Source organism: Cyanistes caeruleus, chromosome 9 (genome assembly GCF_971803275.1).
Source record: "Cyanistes caeruleus chromosome 9, bCyaCae1.hap1.1, whole genome shotgun sequence".
NCBI lineage: Eukaryota > Metazoa > Chordata > Aves > Passeriformes > Paridae > Cyanistes > Cyanistes caeruleus.
Window position 1 is genome coordinate 24,496,583 of NC_141709.1, and position 13,171 is coordinate 24,509,753.

The window sequence follows — 13,171 nt, forward strand, 5'->3', positions numbered from 1 at the left end:
TCCTTGCAGGTGACTTTGAGGGGTGGGAGATGGGATTGCAGGTTGGGTTCATTTAATGTTGGAAGGCACAGGCATCAGAGCTTGTCCTGCCTGTGACAAGCTGCCTGTGACTATGACTGCTGGGGACTACAACTGTTGTGACAGTCTCCTGGGAACTCCCTGCCGGCAGGGTGACTTCCCGCCAAGGGTCACAGCAGCAACCGGGCTGGGTGCGGCCCTGACAAAGGCAGGTGTCCAGCCAAGTGACCTTCTCACCACAGTGTCCTGGAAAAGGAAATGGTTTAGGAAGCCAGGGACTGAGCCTGTGACCAGCTCTCATACCTGCCAAATCCCAGCTGGAGGAGTGCAACCGCTTAGGCAAACTCTGGTGATGGCACCAGGCTCCCAGACCCACAGGATATGTTGGAGAGAGTTCCATTGCTTGGAGGCATGGAAAGGCTACTTCCAGGTGAGTGACTGGTCTGTCAGACCTCCCAGCTTCTAAACAACGAGGGGTCAGTTGTTGCTAGCACCAATGTGGCACCAGAGAAGCAATTGCCCAACCCTCCCTGATGCATAGTTGCAGGCTTCAAGGAGATGCTGGAGCAGCTGAAATCCACCTTCCATCGGATGCAGGGCCACCACTGCCATTGGGCTGAGCCAGCCCCAGGCATGGCCCATGCCCTGTCCTGGCTTTGGGAGGTCTGAGGAGGAAAAGAGCACTGAGCCTGGGACCAGGGCACACAAGGACGTTCAGGTCAGCTGAGACAAGGAGACTTGTTCAGAGATACCCCTGAAAGAGCCACGTCACTGCTGAGGTGGGACACAGCCTGCGTCAAGCTCTCTCCCACGTATGTTTTGTCACACCCAGCCATGGCCTCGGACAGCAGTCACAGCATGCTCAGACTTGCCATCTGGCTGGTCTGCATCACCCCCATCCTGCCACATGCAAGGGTGGCACCTTTAGGGACAGATGTCACAGCAGGTCCTGCCTCGGCTCGGCAGGGCTTATTCCAGACCAGACAAGGCACTTGGGGGTACCCAGCCCCAGGGGTGCAGGAGCACGGGCTGACACCGGCAGGGCCCTGGGAGGTACCGAGCCAGGCAGTGCCAGCAGCACTCAGGGAGCAGGTCACCCCTCTGTCTGGAGACCTGCAGGGCTGGAAGCCTGCCCTGCACCCCAGTACCCTGTGCAGCCTGACCCACGCTCAGCATGCCCAGGGCAGAGTCAATACTCATGGGAGCCCAGGAGGGGAGAGCAGTGCTGGGATTGAGGCACATAGCTGGGACATGCCATCCTCTGCCACCATGATTGTGGGGGACAGGGAGGAGGTGCTGCTGGTAGGACATTAGTGGGGCTGACAGCAGCTACAGGATTATGTTTCCCAGGACAAGAATAAAGTACAGAGGAGGGAGCCAGTGCCTCCAGCTGTCTGGGATAACAGCCTCGAAGGGGGCACCCCTGGAAGAGGACAGAGGCCAGGCTTTTCACAACCACCCCTTCCACATACGGGGGACATCAGGCTCACCTGTACGGGTTCCCCTGGATACCCTGTGCCGTGCCCCACACAGCCCCCTGCATACAATCAGCATCACATCCTCAGAACTTCCTGGCTATGTCCTGGGGACCTGAAGACCTGCCCAACCTGTAGGGAAGGTGGGAGGGGATGGGGTAACCCCTGTGCTGAGCCAGCACCTGAGGCTATCCCCAAGCCCTGAGGGTTATCAGTGAGGAAGGCAGCCCTTCCCTTCATTGGCAGTCGTCTCTACCTGGGCAGCTTCCCTAGTATGGGCAAGGCTGTGGCCAGATGCAGCTCCATGCCAGGCAACCTGGAACAGGACATGCCACTCAGACTGAAATTTTCCAAGCAGTCAGCTGCATTAGCCTGCAGCCCTGCAAAGCAGAGGATCCTGTTCCCTGTCACTCTCCCCTAGCTGTTTCTCTACCGCAAAGATGCACCAGGGCCTCCAAAATTCTGCTGGACCAAGGCACCCACGGGCACTGCCTCCGATGCCCAAGAGGACATCTCAGATAGGAGCAGCCCCAGGCCACGGCGGTGGAGCAGCAGTCCCAGGGCAGAGCCCGTGCTCCCACGCAATGCCACTAGCACTCAGGGAGCCACCCATAACCACAGACTAGGTCAAGATCCTTGTGCCAGGACAGGAGTGGGGGTGAAAAGGGGGGAGCCGGGGCCACACGGTGCCTCTCCAGGGCAGGTGAAGCAGCAGCTCCGGGCCGCGTGCCACCTCCGCTGTCCCTGTTGCTCTCTGGCAGGGACGGCTTAGCGGGCGCCGCCTGTGCCCGCACACTCCCTGGCAGGTGATGTCGCAGGAGGACGCGGGAGTTGTCACCCCCGCGCTGGATAATCCGAGGAGATGAGAGCAAGCGAGGCGGCGGCTCCGCAGGTGGCTGCGGGAGCTGCCATCCGACCCCTCCGCGGGGCCCGGGCTGCCGGGCGGCGGGAAGGGGGTTAAAGCCACGCGGGTGGCCCGGGGTCGGGGTGACCTGGGGACCGGCGTGCAGCCGTGGCACAGCCGGCGACCGAGCCGCTGGCCCCGCTCCAGCCGGGGAGTTGCATAAGGCCGGGGAGTTGCGCCGAGGCGGCGGAGCGCCGCCGGGGCAGGTGACACGGCCGGCGGCAGCGCGGGGCGCGCAGCCCGCCCGGGCGGCCTCGGACCCCGCAGCCATGAGGGCCGGACCCGCGGGGCTCGGCCGGCCCGGGGCGCGGCCCGGCGATCGGCTCCGGCCGGGGGAGCACGTGTGAAGCGGGGCCGAGCGGAGGCGGCCCCGGGATTTGGCACGTTCGCAAGGAGCACTCGAGAGCCCCGGGATGGACGCGGAGGGCCCCGGGCGGTGACGTAAGGACTCGCACGGGCTCCGCTCGGCTCGCCAGCCGGCCCCCATGTCCCCGGGGCCAGCGGCGGCCCCGGCGGAGGGAGGCAGGGCGCCGGCAGAGGTAAGGAGCCCGGTGGCGGGCGGCCCAGCCGAGGAGGACCGGGGCGCGGGAGGGCGGGAGGTCGGACTCCTCCTCCGGCGCGGCCGGACACGGGCGCCAGGCGCACCGGTGACCCGAGATAGCTCGGGGTGCTCGGGACGCCGGCCGGCCCCGCCGCTGCCGGGAGCTGCCGGGATGGCCTTGACCCTGCCCGACAACCCATCCCCGCCGGATCCCCACGTGTGCAAGCGGTCCCCCGCGGGGCTCTGCCCTCCGATGCGGGTGTGGGGTGTCCGTGGGGCTCTGCTCCCGGAGCGCTCCGGGAAGGGCTGAACCCCCGAGGGTGTCCGTGTGTCCGTCCTGGCAGCGCTGTGACCGGGCTGTCGGGGCAGAGAGCACCGATCACGGGGAGTCCGTCCTTGCGGGCTGCGGGTCCGCCTGCCCGGGGTTCGGCCGACGGGCAGGTGGCGGTAGCGGGGGTCGGGTGCCTCCGGGGATCCCGGTGCTGTTCCCGGCGGGGTGCGAGTTTCCGCGGGAGCTCGGAGGCGGTGCGGATCACGGCAAAAGCCGGTGCTGAAGCGGGTTGGGCTGCGGCTCGTGCTGCTGGCGGGATTCCGGTGCTCTCCTGATCTCGGTGCGGTCCAGGCGCCCGTGCGGGTCGGGGTCCCGGTGCCACTAGGTGCGGATCGGGGTTCCGGTTGGTATCCTGGTGCCGGTGCGGGTCGGGGTCCCGGTGCCGGTGCCCGCCCCGCCGGTCAGGTGACGGTGGCTGGAATTTGACACCGGCAGCGACGACGGGAGCGGGATGGAGCCGCCGCTGCCCCGCACTGCGCGTCCGCCTGACGCCGCCGGCACCGCACCCCGAGACGCAGCGGGAGCGGCACCGGGAGCAGCGGCGGGAGTCGGTGCCGGCGGGGCAGCGCCGGCCCCCGCCAGCGCCCCGCCCCGGCGCAGCGGCGGCGGGCGGCGGGGGGCGGCGGGGAGCGGAGGCGATGCGGGGCAGCGGCGGCCCGGGGGATGGTCCCCGCCGCGGGCACGGTGAGTGCGGGCCGGGGTGGCGGGCGACAGCGCCCGCCCCAGCCTGCCGGCGGCCCCGAGTCTCGGCGGAGGCTCGTACCGGGACTACGGGGGGACGAGAGGAACCCGCTTCGCCCCCCACCTCCCGGCAATACTCGAGGGTCGGTGAGGGGTCTCGGGCTGCCCCCCAGGGTACCAGGGTGCCGAGCCCGACCCGGCGGCGGGAAGCGCTGGCGGCCGCGGCGGGACCGGGGTTCCCTGCCGGGGCGAGGAGAGGGGGCACCCCGCTGTGGGCGCCCGGGGGGACGGGGACGGCGTCTCCGTCCTCTTCCCTGGGCTCCCGCCCGGCCCGTTGGGCACGTGGGACAGGTGTGCGCCCCGGGCGGTGGGCAGGCGAGAGGCAAGGGGCGGGGGTACCCTGTGCCCCCCGGCTCTGCTGTCCCTGAGTTGGGGCCCAGTTTGGTCTCTGCCGTGTATCCCACGTGTCCGAGCCCGGTCGTGCAAGGCTTTGCGGGACGCCTCTCATCATACGTGGGGCTGATTTCTGATCCCCGTCACTTCTGCCAGGGTCGGGGCGGAGGGATGCAGGGCCTCCGCCGGTGCCCGCAGGTGCCCGAAGGGGTCTCTGGGCATCCCCCCGCGCTTCTAGGTGGGACCCGCGGCTGCAGGGCTGGCACAGCTACTCCGAGAGCCGAAACACTCACCGCGGGCCTGGGGCACCCGCTGGAACAGTGTGGATGCACTTCACGAGTGTCTGCTGCCTCCCCCGGGGGCCTGCTGCAGCCACGGGACATCCTCCCCCAGCGCCCCATGCTGGGGCAGGCAGCGGCGCTCTCGGCGGGCCCTGCACGAGTGATTGTGAGGTGGCTCGCTCAGGGATTGCACCAACAATTGCTGTTGCTCGGCCCCGGGCGGGGGACACATGTAGCGGAGGTCCAGACAGGTGCTCACACGGATGAGCTCGGTTCCGACTCTGGGAAAAAGCCTCCCTGTGTCTATGAATAGCCCGGCAGAGCTCTGGCAGCCGTGTCTGGGGCAGATCTCAGTCAGATTTCCCCATACAGGACATGGGGGTGTGCTGTGGGGTGTGCAGGTCTGGCACGCCCGTGGGGTGCTCAGGTGCTTGGCTCAGCCCTGCCCGCGCTGGGCGAGAGCAGATGCCGAGCGGGGCTGTGGGGCCGGCGTGGGCTGCGCTCCTGTTCGCTCGAGGAGCTGCTCCCGTGGACGGGGCCCCGAGTCTGAGGAGGCACTGGCTGTGTTCGTCCGTCGCTTCGGCTCTGGGGCTCCCGATGGCGAAGGGAGGCTGCCCTCGTTCGGCGCCCCGCCGGCAGCGCTCCCGCTGCAGAGTCCGGGGCCGTGCTGCCGCCGGACGGGAGAAGCCTGAATTGCACCGGCTGATCCGTCCCGTCCCGTCCCGTCCCGTCCCGTCCCGTCCCGTCCCGTCCCGTCCCGTCCCGTCCCACCGGGATGCTGGAGCCGAGGGGCCGTAGCGGGGCGGCCGGCCGCGGAAGCGAGGACCGGGGAGTCCGTCCCTTCCCAGCAGGGCACAGGGACCCTCGCCTGGCCCCTCCAGCGGTGCCGGCCTGGGAAATCCGTGACCTGGCGGCAGCGGCTGGCGTGGGGCCACGGGCCGCCACGGGAGCGAAGTGCAGCGTGGGCTGTGTTTGGCCAGGCTGTGGCGGCTGGCGCGGCCGGGGGGGCCGGTGCGAGCCCTGCCGGCACCGGGGACACATCCCTCCCGGTTCACGGATCCTAGAGAGGGCACATGGGCCTGGCAGCGCCCACTACAGACCCTGTCACAGTGTGGCCAGTGCAGGGTGGTATCGAGATTCCACTACTGGGACTTGGGGACCATCCCCTGAGATGCTAGAGGGACTGGAAGAAATTATTTTTTCTTCTTGTCCCAGCAGTGCCCAGGCATGTGTTTTCACTTTTTCTTGGTCAGGAATGCTCTCCTCAGCATGTCCCAGTCTCCCGTTCTTCCTTTGCAGTGGAAGCAATTGGGACATGCTGGGGCACAGCTAAAGTCATAAGGGGATGGAGGAACTCGTGAATGCAGGTTGTCACTAAGCTCCAAGGGGACAGTCCCGTCCTGAGAGATAGAGTATGCAGCAGATGGGCCAAGGAGGGTACAACCCCTTTTGGAACCACTTCTAAAGCCCTCAAAAGCCAGGGTGTCCTAACTGTGGCCACTGGGGCATCCCTGCACTGCCGGGGGGAGCTGGGAAGGAGGCAAAGATGTGGCTGCAGGAGGGAGTTGCCCCAGTACCTCCTGGGCGACATCACTCCCCTGAGACTCTGCTGGCTGCTTCGCCAGGACCATGCACAGCAGGGATGCAGTTCCTTTCTGCGTGTCAGGGATGCCAAGCAGTGGTGTTGGGGTGAATGACTAATATGAGCCCAGCATGGTGCTCCATACCCTGCTGTGTCCCCACAGGACCTGCCTGACCGTCGTGCCCCTTGCAGTCCCACTCATCCAGGCTGTTCAGGGGTTGCATGTCCCAGCTTGGCGCAGGCAGCAGCCTGGGGAACCAGCGCGGGGCCAAGGGGTGGCTGCACCCAAGGACCCTGTGCTAATGGATTTGGAGTTTTCGAGGTCAGGCTCCCACTGTGAGCAAGAAAAACATTCCCAGGGAAGGGCCATGGGAAAGGCCCCCCCCGCACAGCACTCCCAGCCCCAGCCGCTGCCTCAGAGCCCAGCCTGGCATCCCAGGCTGTTCACACAAGGACATGGCTGCATTGCCCCTGAGGAGAGGTGCGATACAAAGGCTGGGTTGCCCAAGCTGCCCGGTCTCTTGGAAGGGGTGCTCGGTGTGGTAAGGATGCCTGGTTATGCCAGGAAAGGAGAGGGGTAGGGGTGGGCCATGAATGGGGTGCAGGAGGTGTTGTGAGGTTCTGGGGGGCAAGGGAAGGGGTGGCATGCTTGGCCAGGACAGGGGTGGCATGTGCCAACTCCCAGCCAGTCAGCTCTATATGCACCCTGTGTGGGCACTGACCTCAACCTCTGTGCTTGCAGCTAGCATGGACCAGCGACAGGAGCCACCAGAGCGAAAGCCTGCAGGATCTGCCACACACCTGCAGCCCAAGGTGAGCCCAGGTCTGTCTGGCTGCAATGGCCAGGACTACATGACCCCATCCCCAGCTCATGGAGCCTTATTCCTGGTCAGGGCTGACCCTGCTGTGCTGTGATTCATTGCAGGAGGGGACACTGTGGGGGTTCTTTGCCATCCTGTCACTGCTGGCTGGGCTGGCCACAGGCACCCTGCGAACACCACACTGCAACGAGACGCTGGACGCAGCCCCCACACCACGGGGCATGGCCACTGCCAGCCTGTCTGTGGAGGATGGTGTGGAGACACCACTTGCCGCTGCCTGGAGCCAGCTGTATGGTGCGTTTTGGGACAGGGCCCCCAGCCTGGGCATGGTAGTCCCGTGTGTGTGGCATGGGCGGGTTGGGAGCTGCTGTGGGGAGCCCCAGCCTCTGTGGGCCTTGGCTGCACTTTGGGGCTAGGCTGAGGGGATCTCAACAGATGGGGGCCCTGAGCTTCATACTGGAAGCCACATGCAGAGCCCTAGAAATGAGAAGATGAGAAGATTCTTGGCTGGAAGAATCTTCCCACACACCCACGTGCCCTCTCAGGCACCAGCCATTGCCGTGGCGGGTGATCAGGAGGGATCTGTAGGTCACAGCGGGGACCAGCAGCTCAGAAGGAGGGTGATGGGTGCAGGATGGGTCCTGACAGCGCCATCTCCTCCATGTGCAGGGGACAACGCGACAACAGGTGGCCCAGGCACCGCAGAGCTGGCGGAGGACCTGCTGCTGCGTGCTGAGCGCTCACCGCCAGGCGCCAGCAAAGCCAAAAAGGGGGCGCGGAAACCCTCACGGGGCACCCGTGGGCGCAACTGCCACATCCGCAACCTGATGGTGAAGGTGCGTGACCTGGGCCTGGGCTTCAACTCGGACGAGATCGTGCTCTTCAAGTACTGCAGCGGGTCCTGCCACCGGGCACGCAGCAACTATGACCTGACGCTGGGCAGCCTGCTGCGGCAGCAGCTCATCACCCCGGGGCCACAGGAGCGGGTCCTCAGCCACCCCTGCTGCCGACCCACCCGCTATGAGGCTGTCTCCTTCATGGATGTGGAGAACACATGGCAGACAGTGGAGAAGCTCTCAGCAGCTGAGTGCAGCTGTATTGGCTGAGGAGGGGGCTGCTGGCTTGGCCCCAGCTCGACACATGCTGACAGACTCCAGCTTGCCACATGCAGTGGCACTGTTGCCCAGAGCAAGGGTCTGGCAGAGGCTGGTGCCCCTGCTATTATGTGGCCACAAAGAACCGAGGTGAGATGGAGTCGTGACTGCCGTGTGGGTGGCCAAGCCCGCTCCTGCTCAGTGCCAAGCAGCTGGTGCCATCAGCTACGTGGGGTCCTACCCAGGTGCCCTGGCTCAGCCCTGGGAGATGAGCTGAAGAGAGTATGGACCATCCCCACCACTCCCAAGGGTCTCCAGCCCAGTGTCCATCAGCAGAGCTCCTGCACATGTGCTCCAGGGGCCAAGCATCACCCAAGCTTCAGAGGGGGCAAAACCTGCCGGTCCCCTCGGGCACCCTGGGGTCAGTGGTGCAAGGAAGGGGTGTTCCTGAAGGCGGGGATGCAGTGGGGCCAATTTGCACCACTGTGAAGTGGGGCACCTGCACCAGGACCAGCAGCAGCCCCTAGTATTCTGCAGGGTGTTTGGTCATAGACACCCATTGGGACCCCCACCACTGCCTGGTTCCCAGGGTAGTGGAAGGGTCCCCCCGCTGCTCCGTGGTGCTGTGGCACTAAACTATTTATTACTCTAAATTATTTATTTATTGTTCTCGAGCGGCAGCTCGTATTTATGACTTTGGGCCCCCGGGGGCCGGGTGTAATTTAACCCCAGCGCTGCACCGAAGCCCTGTGCAGCGCCCCGTGCACCCCGCACCCTTTTTCTATTATTTGTAAAATTTGAGGGATAAACTCTATTTTTGTACAGTCGCCTTTTCCTGTAGCAATAAAGCGATGGGCTGCGCGTCCAACCCCTGCGTGTGCCCGTGATGGGGACGGGGACGGGGGTGTCCCTGCGGTGGCAGCGGGAGGTTGCGGCGCGGTGCCGCGGGCGGCTCCCGCCGGCGCTGCCCGCCCCGCGCGTGGGGAGCGGCGCCGGTGCCGGCAGGGGACGCGCTCGGCCCGGGACTACCGCTCCCGGCGTGCAGCGCGGCGCTGCGGCAGGCCCCGGGCTGCCCGCCCGCGCCTGCGGCGCCGCGGGGAGAGGCGAGGTGGGGCCGGAGAGAAGCGGAGCGGGGCACCGGGGCTGCTCGGGGGAGTCCCGCGGGCGCCTCCCGGCCCGACCGCCGCGCCGAGCCGCGCCGCCCCGGTGCCGCCTCCCCCGTCGGGGCGGGGAGGCGGGTCCCGCCGCGATGCGGCTGCCCGTGCGCCGCCGCTGTCGCCCGCCCGCCGCCGCCTCCTGAGCGCCGCCGCAGCCATGGAGCGGAGGGCGGAGGCGCCGCCGCCGCAGGGCCTCGACTTCACCGTGGAGAACGTGGAGAAGGTGAGCGAACCCCGCCGGCCCACCCCTGGCCGTGGCGGGGCTGGGGCGGGCTCGGCTCGGGGATGCTGATGGTGCCGCGGTGCTGCGGGGGATGCGGCTCGGGGAGCGGGGGGCACCTGCTCGGCGGTGCCGGGCCCGGCGAGGGCGGCGTCCCCTGTGCCTGCCCGCTCTGCCGCTGCCGGGGGTCCGGGACACGGGGCTGGAGAGGGAGCCGCCGGGGCAGCCCGGGCAAGGAAAATGATTTGGCAGGAATGGGAGCAGAAGGGAGGGGTTGTGTGTGTTTCTGACTGGCGTCCTCTAGGTCGCCAGCTGCAGCGCTGGGCAGGGAGAGCCCACGGGTCTGGTGCTGGCTGCTGAACCAGCTGCATCACTGTGAAGCCCATTATCTCCATTAGGCAGGGAAGGAACTTTTGTCCGGTGCGAGGAATTATTTGGTATTATGGTTGGGAAAAGGCTTCAGCAGGCAGATAGCACACTTAAACCTTTCTAGACCAGGAATCCAGCCCCTTTGCTCCTGCTGAAGCTCAAGGTCCTTCAAGGTATCTGCAGGGCAACAGGAGCGAGGCTGATTGCTGAAATCTGGGATCCAAGGCATGGCCACAGCCAACCAAGGCCTGCTGGCATCATACTGCTGCTGGGATGAGCCCTGAGCAGCTGATGTGTGACCTGGGGTTCATCACAGAGACTGAGCAGGGCACCTCAGAGAGAACACCTGGGAAGGCAGCTGAGCAGAAACCTTCCCTTGGCCACCTCGGAGGCAATGGGGGCAGGGCAGCAGAGGATGCATCCCTGAAGGGCAAACAGCAAGTGCATCGCTCTTCTACATACCCTGTAGCCAGACATCCAACAGACATCCATAGCTTGGTCCTCAGACAGTTAGTGGGAATCCCAGTGTCCTCATTTTTCCTCTATAAGAATAGACTGAGATCCTTGCCAAAGCAATACTCATGGGCGTGCTGGTGGGCACATAGAATCATGGAATCATTTAGATTGGAAAAGACCTCTCAGATCATCATGCCCAATGATTAGTGCAGCCCTGCCAAGCCCACCACTAAACCGTTTCCCCAAGCTTTTCACATCCATCCCTCCCCGGTAGGTTGCCTGGCCTCACAGGAGATGTCAGGTCAGGGATATCAGGTTTGTCACTGGTTGCCTTTGTGGCTGCAGGTGAGACACAGCACACCTCTTCCAGGGAGACGGAGACAGAGCACAGCCGGGGATTAACTGATGTCTGGAAAATGCTATGTTCATGCAACCTTATGCAGCTTAATCTGCATATATCCAGGGCTGCTGGATGATTTTGCCTCTGACTCCCTTTCTTTTCGTCAGACACAAACCACTCCTTTGTTTGCACCAACAATGAGGCCCACACTTGCCCTTGGGAAGGGTGGGCAGTGCCAGGGTGGGGGGCACCCGGCACAGGCTGGGTGAGGCAGCTCATCCTTGCCAAGCTGCTCGGGATTTAGTCTCCCAGTGCCTGGGAGGAGGCAGAGATGCCCTCTAGGATGCTTCATGTCCCCTCCCCCAGCCTGCCTCTGCCTCTCCTGATCTCTGCAGGCTTTGCCATCTCAGTAGTGTCCTCTGAAGGTGCAGCTGTGGACTGCAGCGGGACTCTGAGCTGCTGGTGGTGGGCAGCAGCGCAGTCCCTGAAGAGGGGAAGAAGCATGGGGTGGAATCAGAAAAAAACACAGTGGTTCAGCAGCTCAGAGCCTTCCTGTGTCAGTCTTTTTCAGGAAGGTCTGTGGGTTACCAAGTGAAGGAAAGATGGGCTTTGCTGGGAGCAGGGTTGGTGGGAGGAGGTAGGTGGGTAGAGCCACTTTGTCAGAGGTGATGCTGGCAGATGAGTGATGCCTCTACTGGCCTGGGTTCTTCCACCTGCCAGTTTTTGTGCATGGCTCTATTAATAATACTGAATACTGATTAAAGTCGGAGTTTGACTCCACTCTGAGTCAGTCAGTGATAAGTGCTGGGGTTAGGAACAGTATGAGGAGCTGGTTATCTCTTAAATTAGAGGGCTGAAGCCTTTCCAGGTCCCCCGCAGTGGAAGTCATCATGTGTGGCAGCTGTAGCTAGGGCAGTAACTGGCAAGACTGTGCCTGTTACACCCTTCTGATGGTTTTCATGGAGAAGATTCTGTCCCTGGAAAATCCTTTTGTACCTCTAGTGTGGTTTATTATGCAGTGGAGTTTTGCAGGGCTCTGGGGTGCCTGTGTAGCTGGAGAGGATCGTTGCTGTGTTTATGCATAATCAGTGCCAGAGAGAGATCCCTCCAGCTGTGAACAGTGGTTTCAGGGAGGCAGGAGGGTGCAGGTGCTGGAGGCAGGGCCAGCTGACAGGTCTGAAAGCCTACGGACAGGTGCCAGGTTCAGGTGCTGCACTTCAGGAACCATCAGAAAGCTGCTCCCTGTATTTTTTTGTTCTGTTTTTCTACAGGGAGCTCTCCCATGGCACAGGGAAGGAGCGGGGCTGCACTGGGGCTGAGCTGTTTTGGTAGGGTTACTGTGTCAGCATCCCCCAGTCCTAGCTGAGGGCTGCTTCTCTGCTTTTTGTTTTCTTCTGAGCCTGACCTAGATGCTGCTCTGACTTCAGCACAGCTAGAGCCAGCTGGTGTGGCCACGCTGTGGGGACCTGCTGGGAGTCCAGCAGCTCTGCAGGGAACCCCTGCACCTGCTGCTGAGTGGGGCTCTGTTGCTGTGTTTGGAGGGGTTGGAGGGACTGGAAGGCTGGGAAAGCCAAGGGCTTCAGGCTGTGAGAATGCTCAACTTTTCATTGCCTAAGTGGTGCAATCTGGTCTGTGACCTGCATGTGCTTTTGTGTGCCCAGGAGCTGTCCCTGGTGTGACTGACAGCCTGGTGCTGGGTGATGATGAAGATGGATTGCAGATGTTTAGTCCAGGCTGCTTTGTCCATCTCAGAGGACCAGTGCACAAGCAGGACTTGTGCCCTGCAATTTTGGTTTCTCTCAGCACTTAGTACTGCAGTATTGGACAGGAGAGGAAGAATGCGAGACCCTGCTCACATGTTCTTAGTGCAGTTGAATCTGCTTCAGCAGCATTGCCCTTTTTGAAATAAGAAAAAAGGCAGTGCCATTCCTCCGTGAATTTCCCAGGTGCAGTCTCTCGCCCTCTTTTTTTGTCTAATTCCTTCCAGGTCTTTCCTCCCTTGTCCTGCCTCTGATCCTCTGGGGTGTTTGTAATATTCGCTGACGTCTTTTCCCTAGCACATTAGCGGTCTGGCATCTCTGGGCCTTCCAGATTGCCGTGTGCCTCTCTGGAGATGCCTGATGAATGCACAGAGTCTCTCCGGCAGGATGGGTAGGCGGGGTGTCATGGAGCTGACATCCGGAGCCTACCGCAATGGGAGAGGGATGGCTTTGATCACTGCTCCTCCGAGATGCTGAGCCTCGGGGATGTGGCAGCTGCTGGGGCTGCCTCCTGCCCGTGAGGATGGGGAGGAGAAATCAAGTGCATCTGGTTTCTTTGGAAGGCTATTGCCTGTCTCCAGAAACCTGATCAAGAGAATTACAGATACTGGAGAGTGAGGGAATGGCATCCTCTGTCTGGTACTGGATTGACCACTTAGTTCTTGCAGGCAGCTCCTGTGTGTGAGATGTGGCAGCCACACTGGGGATGGTAAGCTGGGGGCCTTAGGAGGAGAGATTCTTGCAGAAT

At 63.4% G+C, this 13,171-nt stretch overlaps 2 protein-coding genes across 8 annotated transcripts in view; both read left to right on the forward strand.

The window, feature by feature from the left end:
• The first annotated feature begins 161 nt into the window (after positions 1-161).
• Positions 162-8,989, forward strand: ARTN (artemin). Of its 4 annotated transcripts, XM_086902340.1 has the most exons (5): positions 162-448; positions 566-736; positions 6,949-7,019; positions 7,132-7,321; positions 7,697-8,989. In XM_086902340.1, exons 3-5 carry the CDS (start codon positions 6,954-6,956, stop codon positions 8,131-8,133), a joined length of 693 nt encoding a protein of 230 aa, XP_086758466.1. In that variant the 5' UTR covers positions 162-448; positions 566-736; positions 6,949-6,953; the 3' UTR covers positions 8,134-8,989. The 4 variants fall into 4 exon arrangements, with proteins under 4 accessions (XP_086758466.1, XP_086758467.1, XP_086758465.1 ...); XM_086902341.1 differs by lacking the exons at positions 162-448; positions 566-736 and adding an exon at positions 2,822-2,936; XM_086902339.1 differs by lacking the exons at positions 162-448; positions 566-736 and adding an exon at positions 3,900-3,953.
• Positions 8,990-9,258: 269 nt separating this feature from the next.
• Positions 9,259-13,171, forward strand: part of IPO13 (importin 13) — a 31,322-nt gene continuing 27,409 nt past the window's right edge. For 2 of the 4 annotated variants that reach the window (XR_015290523.1, XR_015290522.1), the window contains exon 1: positions 9,332-9,501. Coding sequence is in view for 2 of the 4 variants with exons in the window: in XM_086902347.1 (XP_086758473.1) it covers positions 9,436-9,501 (66 nt within the window). In the remaining 2 variants the exon portion in view is untranslated. Of the gene's footprint in view, positions 9,502-13,171 lie in introns of all 4 variants that reach the window. The other 2 variants (XM_086902347.1, XM_086902344.1) reach the window with 2 other exon arrangements.